General features: G+C 44.7%; 1 protein-coding gene across 2 annotated transcripts in view; it reads right to left on the minus strand.

Moving 5' to 3' along the window:
• The window catches only part of Wdtc1 (WD and tetratricopeptide repeats 1), a 52,420-nt gene that overhangs the window by 16,813 nt on the left and 14,555 nt on the right, over positions 1-21,052 (minus strand). For both annotated transcript variants that reach the window (XM_055610879.1, XM_055610878.1), the window contains exons 2-5: positions 19,650-19,796; positions 15,240-15,323; positions 6,940-6,986; positions 6,200-6,311 (exon numbers count right to left, since the gene is read on the minus strand). In XM_055610879.1, the coding sequence (XP_055466854.1) occupies positions 6,200-6,311; positions 6,940-6,986; positions 15,240-15,323; positions 19,650-19,697 (291 nt within the window). In that variant the 5' untranslated portion in view covers positions 19,698-19,796. The remainder of the gene's footprint in view (positions 1-6,199; positions 6,312-6,939; positions 6,987-15,239; positions 15,324-19,649; positions 19,797-21,052) is intronic.

Here is a 21,052-nt window from a genome sequence, read left to right on the forward strand (position 1 = left end):
CTACAAGTTAAAATCAAGATGTATACCTCACGCAGTCAGAGTGGCCGCCACTCCCACTGAGCTGGATTGCCTAAGGAACCCTTTTCCTGATTCTTCTCCGGGCAGGAACTGAGGGGATGATAATCCTAACTGTACTTGCTAAGAACTTCCAAACGCAGACCACAGGCAGCTGCTTCCTCTTGCTAATACTGAAAACAATGCCATTCTGAGCTGGAGGCTGGGAATGTACCCCGGGTGAGTATTCACCCAGTACGTGTAAAACCTAACTTCAATCCCTACCATAGGCAAAGAAAAACACCTTTGAAAGGGTCATGGGCTAAAGTGTAGCTTGTTGGCAGACCACATGTGCAAGATGTATGAAGTTCTGGACTCAATTCCAGCAACACAGTAAAGCAGGCTAACAAACAGAAAACACAGAGCGTCAGAACACAGCAGGGCTCTTTAAACCCAAGACTGTCAGCTTTTTATGTGCATCAATCCATCCACCCACACATCTATCCACCCACACATCCATCCATCCACACATCTGTCCATCCATACACCCGTCCATCCAGGTTTGGTACTGGTGACTGAACCCAGGGCATGCCAGGCACACAGGACTACCTGCGCAGTCCACGGTGACTATTAATAAGCTAGAACTAAGTAACAAAGCTGAAATAGTTAAGAACTGAAAAGAGTGAGCCAGCATTTTTAGGAGACTAGGTATTTTTAAACGCTCTATTTCTGTGGAAAAATTGGGGAATCAGGTAACAAAGATTAAAACTCTTCCCATCTCACTTCTAAGAAATAATCCAAAAGAGAAAAGGGGATCTGGGCAAAATGCTCAGCACAGCACAACTTCTAGTGGCAAACAGTGGACTGAGCTCAGGTGTTGGACACTGGGGAAGGGCTGACTGCTATTATCACCCAGAGAAGTGGAGAACCCACATTCCGGACCGCATGTGACAAGAAACAAACCGTTACAAGGATTACAAATATGGCCTTGATGTACAGACAGGACACAGCTTTATCATCTAACTCTGAGGAAGAAAGTATTGAGGGTTGATGTTACTTGAGTATGTTTCTCTCTCTCTCTCTCTCTCTCTCTCTCTCTCTCGCCTTCACCCTCTCTCTCCCCCCTCTCTTTCTGTCTGCCTGTCCCCCTCCCTCATTTTCTGTCCTGCGGACAGGCATGGCGAATGTCAGGCGACTGCGCTACCACAGAGCTATATTCCAGCTCTTCTTTTTAGTTTTTATTTGGCAGAGAAAGAAAACAACACAGGAATGGAGAGATGGCTGCTCTCCCGGAAGACCAGCACAGACATGGTAGCTCATAACTGTCTATAACCCAAGTTCCAGTGGATTTGGCTCCCTCACGCAGATAAACACAAGAATAAATAAATAAATAATATATAAAAAAAAACACTTTTTCTGCTTTGCACATTAGGAAAAGAAATAGATAAACTTAATTTTAGGGGAAGCAGCAAATCTTTAATCCTGTTTCGAGATAGCACAGATTCCAACAGCAGCAGAAACAAGTACATGAGCTCTCACTGCGGCCACATTTGTAATGTGCCATAGTTTCCACCAGGGGGAGCACACGTGCGAGATACCGTAAATGCCTAGTCAGCTTTTGACTACCTCAATTGAAAAGGATTCTCTGTTCTTCTTAAAACAAAACAAAACAAAACAAAACAAAACAAAACAAAACAAAAAAAAAAAAAAAAACAAAAAAACTGGCAAGATTGCTCAGTGGGGAAAGGCACTTGCCATACAGTCCTGGTGACTTGGAACCAATCCCAGGGAGCCACAAAATGGAAGGAGAGAACCAATTCCACAAAGCTGTCCTCTCATTTCCGCACATCTGCTATAAGCACCCAAGACTCCTCTCCCATATCACATACTTACACAAACAAGAATAATACACTTTTGAAAATGTATTTTTAGCCTGGTGGTGGTGGTGGTGCACGCCTTTAATCCCAGTATTCAGGAGGCAGAGGTACGAAACTCTCTGTGAGTTCAAGGACAGCCTGGTCTACAGAGCTAGTTCTAGGACAGCCAAGATTGTTATACAGTGAAACCCTGTCTCGAAAACCAAAAAACAAAAGTTGGAGAGATGGCTCAGCAGGTAAGAGCACTGTCTGCTCTTCCACAGGTGCTGAGCTCAATTCCCAGCAACCACATGGTGGCTCCCAACCATCTGTTGTGAGATCTGGCGCCCTCTTCTGGCGTTGTCAGCACACACGCAGAGAGAATACTGTATAAATAATAAATAATTAAAAAACAAAACAAGCTGGGCAGTGGTGGCACGCTTTAATCCCAGCACTCAAGAGGCAGAGGCTGATCTCTGTGAGTTTGAGGCCAGCCTGGTCTACAGAGTGAGTTCCAGGGTGGCCAAGGCTCCACAGAGAGACCCTGACTGAAAAAAAAAAAAAAAACAAAACAAAACCAACAACAACAACAACAACAACAAAAACCCACCACCAACAACAAAGAAAGAAAGAGAAAAAAGGAAAGAAACAAAAAAGTTTTGTTGTTTCGTTTCTCTGGGTTTCTCTGTGTAGTCCTGGCTGTCCAGGAGACCAGGCTGGCCTCAAACTCAGAGATGTCTGAGTTCTGGGATTAAAGGCATGGGACATCACCACCCAGGCAAGAAAACACGGAAAAGCAAACCAAGTCAAAACAAAGGACAACAAAACACCAGAAGGTTGTTTTAGAGCCTCTGGACTAGAGAGTGATGCCAGGCTGCAGGCTCTCGCTCTCCGTCCTAGGTTTGACTGCACAGACAATGCTGTCCAGCTTGTGGCACTACCGGTCCTGCCCATCGTGTGCTGGTCATTACAAGCATGAAGCAAGCTGCGGCTCTGCTTCTAGAAAATCCACAGGGGACACTCCGCAGGGCGTGAGTGAGTGGGAATGCGGCAACGTTTAGGGCGATAGGTTTAGAGCTCCTTAGCCTGGCTATGATGTCGGGTACCTGTCACTGCTCTTGATATAAACTGGGGAAAGAGGACTAGTTAGAAGGGCTTTTCAAAGGTCAGTCTCACACTGGCACTTGCCCATGAATATCAAAGTATAGAATTTCAGGGCTAAAAAGGCCCTTACCTCACAGGTCATTTCAGATCCTTAAGCCTGGCAGCCACAGTACTCAGTGACAGACAGCCTCAGTGCAAAAACCCTGACCCTGGGGCACAGCAAGAAGGTCCTCAGATCTCCAGAGAAACCAAGAATGTTAAGCATGCAGGATTGTCTTTCCAACGGAAAAGCTGGAAATTGGAAGTCCTTATAGCCTGGTGATCTGGGCCGGGCCAGGGCATATCCAGCTCCTACAACCAGGACCAGAGGCGACTCACAGCCCACAGGACCTCCAGGTTATCTGTATGGCTGAGACCAGCCCAGATCCTTTCTTAGGCCCCTTATGCTAATATAGGTAGCCTACCTTCTTGGAAGAAATGACATGTACCCCGAGTACGTTTTGAGAGAATTACGATTCCTTGAGCACAAGGGATTGTATTACACCAGGAAACCTTTTCCCCAAATTATATTATGTTTAAATTTGTTAGAAATAAACCACCCAGCATCAGATTCCCTAAAATCTTGATCCAGGTTGACAAAGTCAATCTGAACAGAGTTCTCAAGTACCTCTTCCTGGTTCATTTCCCCTTCACCCTGGTGAACCCCAGAAGGCTGTGTAACCTTCTTCAAGCCAGACATGGCAGCACATGCCTTTAATCCTAGCATTCCGGAAGCAGAAGTTGGTGGATATGAGTCCAAGGGCAGCCTGCTCTACGTTTTAAAACCCTGCCTCAAGAAACAAATCATAAACAACTTTCTTCAAGGAGCCCCAAGCACCAGCTCTTCCTTCTCCAACCACACATGTGATTAAAGGCCTCACAGCCACTTCTGCATTTGTTCTATAGCTCAGTAAGGTGCTTGCCCAGCATCCATGAAGCCCTGCGTTCATCCCAGCACAATCTAAACTGAGTGCTCGAAGGAGGAAGATGTGAAGTATAAGAAGTTCAAGGTCATACTCTGCCACTTAGCTGAGTTTCAGGCCAGTCGGAATTGTCTCAAAGGCAAAAAAAAAAAAGATAAATGTCATCTGATGCTTTCACGTAAGAGGGCTTCAAAGTTCTGTAGGTTCCTTCCCACATCGTCTCAGATAAATTCCCTTTTACCTAGGGAATTTCCTATAACAAGGTAGAAGGGCTACAATACAAGATCTATGCTAGTGGCTTTGTTTTGCTTTTTATTTTATATCTATGAGTGTTTGCCTGCACATCTGCCTTGGAAGTCAGAAAAGGGAGTGATATCTGATGAACTGGACTTACAAGCAACAGACAGCCTGCATAGGGTGCTGGGAACACCCTGTCTTCCCAACAGCAGCAAGTTCATTGACCACTGAGCTCCACTCTTTTTATTCCTGGCTCTATTCTTTTTATTAAAAAACAAAATCTTTTTATTAAATCTATTTATGTATGTATGGACACACAGGACGCACGCACATGCATGCACACGTGCACGCACAAACAAGGTTGGGACATATGCCATGGTACATGCACAGAGGTTACAGGACAATTTTTTATAATTGGGTCTTTCCTTCCTTCTTTAGAGGGGATTTACGCAGGAGACTCAGGTTGTCAGGCTTATGTGGCAAGGGCTCTTCCGTGCTGAGACATCTTGTCAAGCCCCCACATTAGGTCTCTACCTTATTTTATGAAACTAGATCTATCATTGAATGTGGAGCTTGTGATTGGCTAGACTGGCTGGTAGCCAGTAGCAATGGCTAAAGATAGGTATCCTCCTGTCTCAGTCTTCCTGGTACAGGCTTTTTATATAGGTGCTAGGGCTTGAACTCAGGGTGACAAACCCTTTCCTCAGCTCATGTAGCCCACGTTGGCCTGGGATTCATTATGTGGCTGAGAATGACCCTGAATGATTTTGTTTTTCAGATTTTATTATGTAGACAATGATCTGTCTGCATGTACACCTGCAAGCCAGAGGAGGGCACCAGATCTCATTATAGATGGTTGTGAACTTCCATGTGGGTGCTGGGAATTGAACTCAGAACCCAGAACCTTTGGAAGAGCAGCCGGTGCTCTTAACCTCTGAGCCATCTCTCAGCCCTTACCTGCTCATTTGTCTAACTTATTAATTCATTTGTTCATGAACTCTGAAGCCCCCAACTCTGACCTTCTGATCCTCTTACTTCCATATTCTAAGTGCTAGGATTTGATTATATGTGTGTCTGTGTCACCAAACCTGGTTTGCAAAGCTCTTTTTTAGAAATCAATTACCTAAGTGAATCATAATACTAACCCTCTGGGTTGCTACTTATTAAAAAAATAATAATAATAAAGAGATCTTAAAAATGCTGGCTTGGAGAGGTGGTTCAGTTGTTAAGAGAACTGGCTGCTCTTCCAGACACACAGGATCGATTCCCAGCACAAGCACATACATGGCAGCTCACAACCCTCTGCAACTCCAATTCCAGAGGCTCTGATGCCCTCTCCTGGCCTCCGTGGCCACAGTACACATGTGGTGCATAGACATGTGCAGGCAAAACACCCATATACATAAAATAGAAATAAAAAATATTTAAACATTTTTTAACATTTGTGAGGGTGTCAGATATGATGGAGCTAGAGTTACAAGTGGCTGTGAATTGTCCTACATGGGGTGCTGGGAACTGTAGTCTCAGGGCTTCTAGAAGAGCAACAAGTGCTCTTAACGGTTGAGCCATCTCTCAGCCCTGCCTGCTCATTTGTCTAACTTATTAATTCATTTGTTCATGAATTTTGAAGATCCTCCTTAGCTACTTCCTTTTTACAGGAGAAGAAACAGGCTAAGAGAGGACATAAGACTTGGTTGCTCATATGACTTCCAGGAGGCATGCTCACATACATATGAATGGATTGAGGGATAGCAAGATGGCTCAATGGGTGAAGAGTCTGATGACCCGAATGAGATCCAAGACCCACAGAGTGAAAGACAAGAACTGACTTATGACCTCCACATGTACCATAACATGTATGTAACTCCACACAAGCAAATAAATATGTAATAACTATAAGTGGATCTTGAGTTGGCCAGATGGTTCTGAGAAGAACATAGAAAAGAGATGGGGTCCACTCCTCACATCACTGGGATATTTCCATGGGACACGCTATACCAATATAGCCACGCCCACAGCCAGGCAGGTGCAGCTTGTCTTGCTCACCTTGACAGAGAAGATATTTGCTGTGTGTCCAGTGTGCATGGAGAGCAGCTTCTTGTGGTGCAGTGGGTCCCACACGATGGTGTGCTGGTCATCGGAGCCAGAAGCCAGCAAGCTGCGGGCAGAGTTAGGAGCTCTAACTTGTCAAGGCCCCAGGCTGTCTCTTTCCCAACCCCATTCCCAGATACACAGAAGTCAAAGAATAGGAGGTGTTGTAGAGTTTAAGGTTAGCCTGTAAATATTAGTAGATTTTATTTTACTTTGCTAAGAATTTTCCAATATTCTCCCAATACATCAGCCTAAATTAAAGTAGGGTTGGATGTTATCCAAACTTCTGTCTATACTTGAGTAATAGTTCAACTATGTTGACAGTCATAAGCTTAAGAAATCAGAGAGAAGCTGGACTTGATAGCGTACATCTTTAATCCCAGTACTGGAAAAGCAGAGACAGGGGGATCATTTTGAGTTCAAGGCCATCCTGGTCTACAAAGCGAGTCCAGTATAGCCAAGGCTACACAGAGAAATCCTGTCTCAAAAAAAACCCAAAACCAACCAACAAAACAAAAAAAGAGGGAGGAGGGTGGAGTTTATGGGGGGATACAAAATGAATAAAATAAATACACATATACAAACAAACAAAGCAATCAGACAGCAGTAGTCTATCTCCTTGATAAACCAAGATGAGGAACCCTCTTCTCCCAACTCTTTGACCCCTTCTCTAGCCCCAACTAGCTCATACTTACTCTCCTTTCTCATTCCACTCCAGACAGTTGACACATCCTGAGTGACCCTGGGGAAGGAAACAGAGGGTTAAGAAGAGCTGATCAGACAGTTTCCTGAGAAGCTCAATGAGACACAAGTGCGGTTAATCAAGCAAACAGCCTCCCGTCAGGAGCTGCCAGAGCCATGTAGGCCTAGAACTAAAATGCCCCCCATCTCACAGCATAAAAGTGTTTCCACACGCAGTCTCAGCTGACACTGGACACCTGAGTTACAAAGGGCAGGTTTCACCAATCCCACTTTGCAGGAAATTCATACATGAGTAAGTACAAAAACCAAAAAATTTCTGCCCCTAATCCTTGGAAGGCATAGGTACAGTTCCTTCAAAGGACAAGTTTAAGGACAGAATGCTTGCAGCATCTTTGTGGTCCCATGCTTCATTCCCACATTCCTCCATCCTCACTCCTTACAAAAGGCAGACCCTAAAGATTAATGCAAAAGGGTAATCTGAGCTAGACTATTTATCGTAAACGTTTTAGTTAGGAAACAGAGAAAGTGGGGCTGAAGAGATGGATCAGTGGCTAACAGCAACTTACAGAGAATGCAGGTTGATTCCTGGCACCCACATGGTGGCTCACAACTATAGTGGAAAATGTGGTGTCTTTAAAAACCTCAGTTATGTTATATGAACATGTTTTTGTTTTAATCCCAGGTATTGGATATGGGGCTGATTCAGATTATCCACAACAGCAGACTATTATTTGCCTCGTGTAGGGTCTGAGAAGGGCTCTGAGGACTCGGAGAGGGAATAAATGCCAGAGTCCAGAGTGTTGTGGGGGCTCCTAGAAAGAAGACGCCTGCTGCTCCCTACTGCTGCTCCTGGTTGCTGTTGATGCAGTTTGACAAGAAGTTGGAAATATCCTGAATCAAAGATTGGGCTTGTCCCAAGGAACTACGTTCCTAAACAGCAGGAAGTAGTAAAGAGAACTCCGCCCTCTAACCCCACTAACCTTCTCTTCTACCTGGTGTTGGAAGGGATTGGGACGGAGAAGGGAAGAAGAGGTATAAAAAAGTAAAGTAAAATCGTTAAAAAATAGCACCATCACAGTACTTGGGAGGCAGAGGCAGGTGGATCTCTGTGAGTTTGAGGCCTACAGAGTGAGTCCAGGAGAGCCAGAGCTACACAGAGAAACTGTCAAAAAAAAAAAGGGGGGGGTGGGGCACCTACACACAATCACCTGAAACTCCAGTAGTTCAGGGGATCTGGTGCCCTCTTCTGACTTATTACACATGAAATAAGTAAATTTTAAGAAAATAAAATGCTTCCTGAGAGCATGGAGATTGCTACTGAACTACCTGCCTGAAATCACAACCAGGAAACACAAATCCATTTTCCTTGCCAGTGACGGTTTCTGGAATTAGGCCTAATCCAAATAGTACATAGAAAACAGTAGCATTTATGTGGCCACAGCGATGGGCTGAGAGGTGAACCTGGACCCGGAATCAGATGTCCAAGAGGTGCCAGAAGCCTCTGGAGAAGGTGTGCTCCGTTCTCAGGAGAGCTGGGGTGTACGGGAGCCCTGCTTTCATGAAGGCAGGCATGTGGGTGTGACCGACTCCTGAAACTGCTGCACACGTTTTTGCCACCTTGAGGGAAGGCAGCTTAGCCCATCGTCTTAGAAAACGGAACCAGACTGACTACAGCAACAAACACATACTTCCTCCCGACCCTCAGAGCTCATTCAAACTGGACTGTTACCTGTGCTCCAAAATATCTAAAGCAACAACTCCAACCTGTTCTTCAGGTATCAGTGAGCAAGGCCTGTGTTTCCTGTTGGCTCCGGGAACTGCCGCCCCACATTATAGCTCTGCGGCTCTGTGATTGTTTTCACCAGACTGAGGCCTGCAAGCGTCCTGCAAGCATCCACAGTGCATTCCAGGTATCTGCTGCTTAATGGACCGCATGAGTCTAGTGGGGCTAGTGAGGAGACTGAGGGGTACAAACACATCTAATTTTCCAGCTGTCCGGTCAGAGAAGGCCATTCTGTCTTTCTTCTTCCTCTCCTCTGAGCTGGAACGCATTCCTTTCAGGCCCTGCATTTGAGTGTGCAACCGAGACCCCCTCTGCTCAAGCCTGCCAGCTTACCCGATGACCTAGGGCCTCTGGCCCTCTCATACATGTGGTTGCAACTCCACACTTGTATCTGAGTCAAAATCATTTCTATCTTTGTGCCTGGAGCCTCAGCTTCATCTTGGAATGATGAAGGGCCTTGAATGACAGCCACTTGGTGAGGGCAAACATGAGAACTTGCACATGCCGAAAAGCCCCCCTAACGATGGCTCGCCATCATTCTGGAACTTGCAAATGTTATCTGAGGTAGCAAAAGGGACTTTGCAGGTGTGATTACGGTCAGGACTCAGACGGAAGATGATCCTGGACTGTCCAGGTGGGTCCAATCCAGTCACGTGGATCCTTAAATTCAGAGACCTTGTGCTGGCTACAGCGAAGTAGGTGGATGAAGGTGTGAAAGGCTCTACCAGCCACTGCTACCTATGAGGCAGAGGGAAGGGCCTCCAGCCTCCTGGAAGGACAGAGCCACCAACACCCTCTTTTTAGCCTGGTGAGGCCCAGATATGGTAGTGCACGCCTTTAATTCCCAGTACTCGGTAGGCAGAGACAGGAGGACTTGTGTGAGTTTGAGGCCAGCCTGATCTACATAGTGAGTTCTAGGTCTTTATAGAGAGGCCCTGTGTCAAAAGCAAACCAAATGATGATGTGGAGGCTGCAGAGCCCGGCTGCAGTTCCAGAGGACCTGACAGAGAGCCTGAACCCACGTGTGATGACGTTGGGGAGAGCTGTAGACATTTGGTCGTGACCTTATCACTGCTTTCTATAAGGAAGACTAAGTTCCAGAGACATCAGGTAACTCTGTTATTATGTTCTGATAAGCGTTCATACAAAGGAGAAAGGAGTGAAGAGAAAAGGGAAAAACACATACTTACATACATATATTTTCAGATAAGCAGATATATATATCAATAAATATCATCCATCCATTCATCCATCCATCCATCCATCCATCCACCTACCTATCTACCTGTCTTTCTATCTATCTGTGGTAGAGTACTTGCTTAGCACATGAGGGGTTCTAGGTTCAGTAATAACTACCAGACAGAGCAGTGGTGGTGCATACCCTTAATCCCAGCACTACAGGGATTAAGGGAGTCCTGCCCCTTCGTGCAGAGCTCAGAATGGTTATCCGGACTAGAAGAACTGCAACCTCAAACAGGGTCCTGCCAACATCTCCATTTTATTTCATAGTGGAGAAGTGTCATCATGAGCCCTAAGAACTCTATCATCTATATTAGAGGGATCTAGGGTCTGCCATGGCCTGACTGATAGTGATTCCAGCAATGGAGGTGATCTGTCACTGGAGGAAATGTATGGGGCAAGGAGCAAGCATCAAAATAAAACATAGCATAGAGGGCTAAGAAGAGGCAGGAGCTAGGAAAACAAGGGGTATTGAACCAACTTAATTGTTCAGTGGGTTGAAATCTCAATCATATGTACAGTTTTTTAAGGGTATTAACATTGGTTTCAAAAGCATTTGATCCACTTACATAGAAGTAACATTTTTTTTCCCAATACCATGTGAGTTCCCATGATTAACAGTTATTAAGTCTAGTATTCTTTTGCATCGGAGAATAACTCCAGCAAGAGAGTATCTATCACTGGATAAATTTAGGGCTGTTGAGTTTGTTTCAAAAGTTTCTGGTCAGGTGTGTCTGGATAATGGCAGCTGTCCTGGTCCAGGAAGACCCAAGGAGGATGGCTGGTCCAGGGAGGAATGAAAATCTCTCATCTCTGTCTGGTTTGTGGTAGTTTTCTCTTCCTCATAGAGATAGATCTGTGAAATAATAACAAGTGGGGCACCCTGGCAGGAGGGTTGTCTTTTCAGAGGCTATTTCCCCTCCCACCGCAGGAAGAAAGGAGGCGTGCACAGGTTAGGCTGGTTAAGAGCCTGACAGCACATCAGTCATCTGTTGGCTTAGGCGGTGTTAGGATGGGTAATGAAGGGCAGCAAGTCAGCAACGTGTTGATGCAGTTCTTTTTCACTGGCGTTGCTGCCCCTGGGTGGGCACTGCAGCGAGCAGGCGGCAGGTGTTACAGCATCCCTTATCCTTCACTCCACTTGCTTAAAGTGTCTGGGGAATGAAACAGCGTGTGAATTACATGGCCCGTGTAAGAAGATTCTCTGTATGTCTTGGTAATCTTTTAGAAACTGATGCATAAGGCAGGGAAGCCTTAGAAATCGAGTCCTTGAAGTTAAATTTGCTTTCATGAAGGAATACATCAGCTTGGAGACTGTTAACTAGTAGGATGTTTTTGACTTTTGTTTTTCCTGTAAAGCAATGTTATGAGTTAGCATGGGCTTAGCTCCTGGTACGAGCTGTGGAGAGATACTGAGGCATTATTGTTAAGAACAGCCATAGAATGACAGAGGACAAGGCTTGACATGTGACTTTACTTAGAAAAATTAGGAAGTTTGAAGGCAGCGGAGTCATTTTGGGGGAAAGTTTCTTTCCAATGTCCAGTTTCTCCACATTTAAAACATTTTGAATTAGGCTGAGAAGTGTCTGTAAAGGCTTGGGCCAGAGAGGAGGCTTGATAAGAGGCAGTCCCAATATCACGGGTACAATCCATCTGTCATAGTGTTTATTCTTTAGTCTCTGGCATGCTTGCCCGTGTAATGGGGTCATTCCTTCCTAGATAAAGTTGTTTAGCAGCATTGCTTTAGCCACAGGGTCTGTTATCTTTCTGTCTAAACTGGCTTATATCCTTAGGATAAATTCTGGGAGGGTCTTGGTTGGTTTTGTTTTAGAAGGGCTGGTGGAGAGGCCTCTCCACATCCTGGGGAGAAATTACCCTCACCAAACAGTTGTAATTCCAGTTTATTAACTGAGTAGGGTTTTTTCCTTGTTGTAATCCCACCTGTTGATTAAGTATTTTGTTTTTACTAATTTCTAAGCTGTGGGCAGGTGTTCTCTGTGTCTCTAAGATCATAAAGCTGGCTGTGGGGGGAAGTGGGGCCCCATAATGCTGGCAATAGTTGGGGAGGGCTTATCTCAGTGCTTTTGGAAGCCTTGGGCTTTTACGGGTTTTTGCTCTCTGTGGCCAATCCAGAGTCAGGGTCTTTGTTCTCCATGGCTACTTCAACTTTGCTCTGTGGGGAGTGGGTGGGGGTCCCAAGGATAGGTGTACATAATTGGTTGGAACTAGGCACTTCAAGATTGCTTGATCTGCACTAAACAACATGATCCTATCATATGACCAGAAACAGTACCTAATTATTTTATAGGCCCAGGTTGGGGAGAGCTAGCGAGGAGCTGTGTCAAAGGCCATATATCAAATGTGGTTGTGGGGGTGGTGTCTAGAGACACTCTCCAGATGAAGCCAGGCAGGGAGCAGGAGGCCCTGCTGGGGAGAGGGAGTCCTGCCCCTTAACGCGTAGCTCAGAATGGTTCTGCACACTGAGGACTGCATCCTCAGACAGCACTGGACGTCCCCACCGCTACATTCACATAGTCCACACAGTAGATACACTACATACTCTACTTGCCTGAATATGGGACAGAATCAGAGATCCTTTCATACTTTTGTTCTCAGGTGATTAAAACACGAATTTACTTCATTATATAAAGTAAGTGTCAACAACTTTTTCTGTAAGGGGCCAAACAATAGATATTTTAGGTTTTGCATACCATATGGTCTCTGTGTGAATCATTCAATTCAGCTGTTGAATCACTAAAACAGACAGACAATACATAAATGAATGAGTGTGGCTGTGCTCCAATAAAACTTTATTTATAAGTGGCAGTGCAATTGAGACTCATATGGAAATGCAAAGGACTGAGAATAACTAAACAATCTTGCAAAAGAACAAAGTTGGAAGACTCACATGCCCTAATTTCCCACTGCTAAAAAGTGGTCCTGGTGCTGGGACAACTGGACATGCATGTGCAAAATAATTAAGCTTGGGCTGGGGATGCACTTCAGTGCTAAGCCTGCTCCCTGATCCCATGAACAGGCAAAGAATGGAGTGGCAGGCTGGAGAGATCCTCAGTATTAAAGACTAGGCTCACAACCAAAACCTTAAGAGTAAAGTGGGAACCTCTTTAGAGACCTTAATTTTGCCAACAACCCCCCACCTCACTGGATATCTTACTGAATTTTGTTTACATGTACATGGATCAAATACCTACACCTTCTCTTTCAAACAATAAAACTCATGGAGGAAACAAAAAATATAAATTTCCATGACTGCGAATTAGCAATGATGACTTAAATCTAACACTGAAAGCAAAAATGCGAAAACAGGGCAAACAAGAAGACTCAGGTGTGTTGAGGCCCCCACTGCCCAGCCTGATGACCTTAGTTTGACCCATGGGATCTGCACAGTGAGTGGAGAGAACTGACTCCTTCAAACTGTCAGCTCACTTCCACATGTGTATACCCACGCATACACACAATACATAAATGTAAACCCTTAAAAAAGACAACCAGGCAGCGATCCAGGCATGGATGGGGGCAGGAATCTAATCCCAGCATTCAGGAGGCGGAGGCAGAGGCTCTGAAGCTCAGTTCAAAGGCAGCTTGGATACACTATGAAATCTTGTCTCAAGAAATCAACTACAATAACACTGAATTACCATGTAAGTCAGCTACTCTACTCTTGGGTACATACTAAAGAGATCTAAAAGTATGTCTACACAAAAGCGTGTGTGTGAATGTTCACAGAAGCACATACAAAAGAAAATTTAAGGCCCACTTTGCCACTTCCATGCTACAGTTTAAATAAAGCCTAAGCATTCCTGTGACATTCCTCCAGTAAACATAATCTGAATTTATGCTCAAAGTAAACAAGAAACAAAATGGAAATAAAAGGCAATCAAAACCAGGCATGGTGGCCTATGCCTGTAATTCCAACACTTGGGACTTGGAAGCAAGAAGGGAAGGCGTTCAAGAAAACTGTTAGGTACTTTATAAGTAAATTCAAGGCTAAACTAGGCTACAAATAAATACTGTGTCAAAAAACAGTCACAAGAGAAGGACAATGAAGGTGAGTGAAGAGGTGAGACGTGTAACTGGCTCCAGTACCGGCACGTTCCATGTGGGCGGGCTCAGCCATGCACACAGGAATATGGCACTTTCATTTGCGTACAGACTTGTTTTGCTCATCGTCTTGAAACTATACGGTATGGTGACTACTTACACACAGCATTTACATTGCATTAGGCATTAAAAATGATCCAGACAGGCTGTGAAGTACTCAGGAGTATGTTAGTATGTTACACGCAAATGACATCATGTTGTTACCCAAAAACCTGGAGCACTGGAAGATACTCGTTCTTGTGGGAAGTTCTAGAAAAATCCCCCAGACATATTCAAGGATGACTACAAAATATATGTAAGTTTTTTTCAATTTCTTAAAAGATTTATGTATTTATTTATTATGTGTACAGTGTTTTGCCTGCATGTACACCTGCAGGCCAGAAGAAGGCACCAGATCTCACTATAGATGGCTGTGAGCCATCACATGGGTGCTGGGAATTGAACTCAGGACCTCTGGAAGAGCAGCCAGTGCTCTTAACCTCTGAGCCATCTCCCCAGCCCCTATATGTAACTTATTTAAGGGTAATACTATGAGTCAGGGGCAGTGCCAACACGCCTGTAATTCCAACACTTAGCAGGCAGAAGCAGGAGGATCTCTGTGAGTTCAAGGCCAGCCTGCTACAAATCCAGTCCAGAACAGCCAGGGTTAGAAAGAAACCTTGTTTTGAAAAATGAAAAAAAAGAAAAAAAAAAAAAAAAGAAAGAGAGAGAGAGAAAATCAAGCCAGTGAGTTCCCAGACAGTCAGGGCCACACAGAGAAACCTAGTCTCGAAAACACAAAAAACAACAACAAAAGCAAAACCAAACCCAAAAAAGAAAGAAAGAAAAGAAAATCAGGGGCTGGAGAGATGAGTCAGCGTTTAAGTACTTACTGCCCACAAAGAGGACCCCGAGTTCAGTTCCTGCACCCATATTGGATGGTTCACAACTGTGACCCCAGTGCTAGGGGATCTGATGCCTCCGGCATCCAAGAGCACCTGCCTACACATGAGCACACCCACCCGCCTACACCTGATTTAAAACACAAAACAAAACTAGCCAAGCGTGGTGGTCTACACCTTTAACTCCAGCCCTGAGCAGCAGAAGAATCTCTGCATGCAGAGGATGGAAAACAGGACACGTGTGCAGGATGCAAGCTGGCCCTCTTACCTGAAGCTCTGCTTCCAGGCCCAGCCGCCGGATAAAGGGATCAGTGACATGGTATCGCCGCTCAAACCTCAGGGCAACCCGCTCCTGGGAACAAAAACAAGGTTGTATTTCCTTTGGTTCAATTCAATGATTATTTAGTATCTTTCCTTTTTCAATTTTATTTTATATGTACGGGTATTTTGTTTCCATGTGCATCTGTGCACTGCCTGCATGCCTGGTGTCTGCAGAGTCCAGAGACGGTGTCAGATCCCCTGGAACTGAAACTATAGCCAGTTGTAAGCCACCCTCTGGAAGAGCAGCTAATATTCTAAACACACTGAGCCAGCTCTCCAATCTCCAACATACCTAACTTTTCTATACTCAACCCTGTGCTGGTCACAGTAAGAAATAGAAATGATTAACAAAGAATTGAAAAAACAAATGGGAGTTGTAGTGAAAATTCTGAAATTTTGGTTTCTTTAAAAAACAGAGAAATATACGAATTTGTTTTCATTTTAATTCCAGGTAAGGGGATATGGGGCTGCTTTGCAGCAGCTGACTGTGATTTGCCATGTGCTTTAGCAGAGGCGTGGGTTTGCACCTGGCTAGTTTCTGCAATTGTGTGATGTCTGGAATTCTGGGAAATTTTCAGAGTGTATATAGGTGCTAGAGCACGATAGGGGTGGGTTGTTGGTTGGTCATGATTTTCTAAATAGTCATGCCTAAAGGAGGAGGAGGAAGAAATCAGATCTCCCAAGAGAGAAGGTCAAACTTCCCCGAAGGAACTCAACGGCTCTCACTAATGGGAAGTGGTCCAGTGATTCCCAACCACTGACCTTATTCAGGAATCTCTTTCCTTTCCTATTCTCTTTTCTCTAGTATCTAGTGTTAGGGGGTTGAAAGGGAAGAAGAAAAGGGTAGAGAAGGGTGGAAAAAGAAGAATCCATAAAACAGCAAATGCTGGTTACAAGTGGCACCTAGAAGTGGCTAGGTAGAACGGGAAATTTGATTTGAAATGCTGTAGATAAAACAGGGGACAAAGGTATGGGGTCAGTAAGCCATGTCAATATGGGAAACAAATTCTAAATAACTGGGCTACTCAAAATACAGCTATTCCCCAAGACTGGGAGGGACTGGTGACAGCTGTACTCGAAGCTCGTCCGAAATGGCAATGATTTAACGTGGTGGAGGGAAAGAGAGCAAGGAGAATTAACATAGTAAAAGATCAGTTGCTTGGTGAAGAGCAGTACTCTGACAGACAAGAACAGATTCAGTTTGATGATACTACCATAGAACAATGTCGCTTAGCAGCTTTAAGAGTTTGCAACAAAGTTGAGGAGCCTGGGAAAAGGTCCACCTTGTTTACAAAGATTATACAAGGTTCTGGAGAAGCCTTCACTGACTTTTTACAAGGATTAGGCTCAGCTGTGAACAAAACTGTACCAGATCTCGATGCCTAGAGAGGTGTTGGCACAGACCTTGGAATATGAAATGTGAATACTGAATGTAAAAACATTATTAGACCATTAAAGGTGTGGGCAGTGCCTATGGGACCAATATTGGTTCTAACAAGTACCATGCTAATATCAAATACACAGCAAGCTATAGCAAGAGGTCTTTGATATCAAAATGCCTGGTGCTTCAATTATAGGAAGTGTGGTCATTTGCAAAGAGATTATGACCAAGCCACTAAAGGTCTTAGATCTCAAAATGCTCAGTACTTGGTGGGAAATTCTGTCATTCGCAACAAAATTGTGAACAAGCATCTCTAAAGGCAATGATTTTTCTAAGTATAAACCAGAAAGAAGGCCTAGGCTTCAAGGGATGTGCAGACAATGTGGCAAGGGTTGCCACTGGAGAGTAGATCCAAGTATAGATCCAAACTGATATTCTAGGCAATTGGCTGGCTCCAACGCTGCAGCAAAAATTATGAGCCATTTCAGACAGCAGCAGCAGAGTCACCAGGTTATAGAAAAAAAAAGTGGAATTAAATCAGTCTATATACTACAAGGAAGTGTTAACATCAGAATGGAAACCCCCCAAAGTTGTGCATTGGGAATGCAGATTTGTTTATATTTCCACAGGAAATGAAAAGCTGTAGATACCAATAAAATCGATAAAGAATAGAACTGAGCAGAAGAAGTCTCCTGAAAACATTGGCTACTGACCGGAAAATACTTACTTTACTGAAAATGTCTCTGTTTAGCTGGGCACGGTGTCACATTCCTGTAAGCCCAGCACTCTGGGAGGCAGAGGCAGGCAGACCAGGAAGACCTCTGTGAGTTCAAGCCAGCCTGGTCTAAGGGTCCAGGACAGCCTAAAGCTACCCAGATAAACCTCGTCTCAAAAAAGAAACAAACAAACAAACAAACAACAACAAACCAACCAAACACACACAAAAAAGAAAATGTCTCTGTTTATAATCTCCTGCTGATTAATGGCTTAATACAGAAGAAGAAAAATGTAGTGACAATTGGAAATTTTTTTTTAAAAAAGCCACGGAAATATTTAAGAATATGTTTTTACTTTAATTCCAGGTGTGGGGATATTGGACTGATTCTCAGCAGCTAACTATGATTTGCCTCATGCTCCTTCAAGAGGGGCAGTTTTGCCAGCTGAAGATAGTTCCTACAATTGTGTGATGTTTGGAATCCTGGGAACTTTTCAAAGGGTATATAAATGCCAGAGACCCAATAGCGGGGGTGTTGGTTGCTGCTGGTCACAGTTTGCTGAGTAATTGTGAGCAAAGAAACAAGAAGAAATTATACACCCTGACAGAGAAGATGAAAATTGCTCCAAGAAACTTGACACCCCTAACTAGCAGAAGGTAGTCTAACAATAACGTCGCCCCCTTTCTGACCTTTGACTTTGTTCAGGGATCTCTTTCCTCTCTTCCCTTATTTTTTTTTTTCTCCCAAATCTAGTTAGTTAGAGGGTTGAAGGAGAAGAAAAAAAGGGTGGAAGAAAGAAGAACCTATAAAGTAGCAAATGCCATTTATAGGGAATGTTTCCATAGTTAGGACAAAAGGGCATCAACTTTAGGGCACACATACACACATACAAAAATAGCCTGCTGACTCTCAGGTTCTAAAAAAGTTCCTTGTCTTTAAGGGCCACTGGATCCAATAAAATCCCACAAACCCTCATAAAGACACACCTAAAAGGATTCAGTGATACATGGTAACAGACAAGCATTCAGACTAATGCACACCAAACACTCGGTTCCTAGGTTCCTATCAGGGCATATATCACACTCAGCCAGCCACTGTGTCCACATGACCACCAAAGCTACATAAGTCTGCGTACCAAATGCTACATAATTCTACTTTTGAAAAGAGGGTTTCACTAAGTAGCCCTATTTGCAACTCACTGTGTAGATGAAGCTATCCTTGCACTCGCAGAGATCCACCTGTGTCTGAGGCTGAGATTAAAGGTATATATCGCTGTGCCCCTAGCTGCTATGTAATTTAATTTTTTAGTTTAAAAATGTTCTAGCATTTAACTTTTCAAAGATGCTATCACTTAACAACAAGAAAATTAGAGCACAGGCAAGCAAAATGACTAGTCTTTGGATAGCGACACTACCGCAGGCAGTGGCACATGAAGCCGAGGACTTGGGGTGCTTACCAGAGGCACGCACATGTATGCCTTGCTTGAAACTATTATAAGGCTCTGTGGGTCCCTTTCTGGAGTCTCCCTGGAGCTGGCGTTCTAACTGGATGCGATGTCCAGTCATTCACTCATGTCACAGGTAGCGCTGCTTTCTGGATGCACCGCAGAGGACAGGCTACAGTACAGGGGAGCCTCACCGGGAAGAATGGGCTCGAGCTGTGCTTGGCCTGGCCTTCTTAGGCTCCAGCACACCTACAACTTAGTAGCTGGAGCAACGAAGAGGCTACCGTGTGTGCACACCCACACGATGGCTTCTCTACACTGAGGGCTCTACCGCCTACATTAATCTTAGCACTGGAGGCGCAAGTACAGAGATAGGGGATCCTCCATGAACTCATGTACTTGAAAAAGCTTGGAGGCAGGAGACCCTGATTTCCCTCCTCAGTCTGCCAGTAGCAAGCTATGTGGCTTTAGGGGTAAGTCACCAACCCAAGGGCTGTGTGTGTGTTCTGGAGTTTTTTGTTTTTGTTTTTTTCATCTTTAACTGAATCTATAGGGTAGCGGTTCTCAACCTATAGTTCATTATATCCCTTTGGGGATGGAACAACCCTTTCACAGACCACTGGAAAACACAAATATTTGTATCATGATTCACAACAGTAGTAAAACTACAGTTATGAAGTAGCAACAAAAATAATGTTACTGTTGGCAGTCGGCACAACATGAGGAACTGTATTAAAGGGTTGCGGAAGGCTGGGACCCACTGTCACAGGGGAAGAAAGGGCCCAGTGCACTAGGTAAAAGGTCTGGCCGGCTTACCTTGATCTGCCTGTGAATGAGGTCTCTAGTTATGTTGACTTTTGCCATCTTCTCTTAATGGTTCAACAGAAGGAAGCTACAGAAGGATCTTCAAGACCCTTGCACATTCCAGCCAAGCCCAGGTCCACAAGACAAGCATTTAATTACCTACGAGGAAACAAAAAACACCATCAAGCCTTGGGAAACGCAGTAAGGTGCCTTCAGAAGGTGATCCCACTCCTCGACTTCAGACATGGTGGGCGGGCCCTGCTCTACAGTGCTCTTCCTGAATGGGGAAGATGGAGAGGACACCAACTCACACCACGGGGAGCTCTGAGCGAGCTCTTGAAGGAGTCGCGCACCTCACCGGGAATGGCTGTGGATGCAGCAGGAAGAGGGTAGGGTGTTCTGGAGTCAACAGATGTCCATTTGTCCCACAATACCCGTGGCAATCACTTCAGATCTGAAACCCTCAGTGCACACTCCCGCAGCCAAGCCAGTACCACAGACAAGGAACGCTACAGACTCAAAGGGAACTGTGAAGAGCTGACACATGGACGCTCCTGGAGTGTGCAGGAAGCTCCACACGGCCTGCCCTGCGTCTATCTGCTTGCATCCTTTGTAAAGTCCTATATAATAAACCAGTGTGTGGCTTTGCCATCACTGCTACCACCTATGATGTGGAGACACAAACCTCCTTGTGGAGTTGGTTCACCCTTTCCTCCTTCCACCTTTATATGGGTTTCAGAAAATCAACTCAGGTGGCCGGGTATGCTTCACCTACTGAGCCATCTCACTAGCTCCAATAATTCTTTTAATTTAAAAATATTTTTTAAATCTCCCATGTAGGAGTACTTTGCCTTCATGTATGTCTGTGCACCACGTGCAGGCCGGAAGAGAGCAGAGGAGAATACTGGATCCCTGGGACCTGGAGTTACAATGGGGTTGTGAGCCACCATGTTAGTTATAGTATTGTGCTCCCCACCCCCAGTCAGGGTCTCTCTGTAGTCCTGGCTGTCCTGGAACTCACTATGTAGACCAGGTTAGCCTCAAATTCACAGAGATCTGCCTGCCTCTCCTTCTAAAGACACCCAGCTTTAATACCTTCCTTTTCAGTAACCTGTCAGAGCTGGTTTCTGTTGCTTATAACTACAAATCCTGCCAGAAGATGATTCTAAAGCTGGCCAAGAAAGACAAGAGCCAGGAGCTGGAGAGATGGTTCAGAGGTTAAAAGCACTGGTTGCTCTTCCAGAGGTCCCAGCCACCGGCCACCACATGGTGGCTCACAACCATCTACAGTGAGATCTGGTGACCTCTTCTGACATGCAGGTAGAACACTACATACATAATAAATAAATAAAAATGTTGAAGGAAGGAAGGAAGGAAGGAAGGCAGGAAGGCAGGAAGGCAGGAAGGAAGGAAGG

Source organism: Psammomys obesus, unplaced genomic scaffold (assembly GCF_907164565.1).
Source record: "Psammomys obesus unplaced genomic scaffold, mPsaObe1.curated_primary_1811, whole genome shotgun sequence".
Lineage (NCBI taxonomy): Eukaryota > Metazoa > Chordata > Mammalia > Rodentia > Muridae > Psammomys > Psammomys obesus.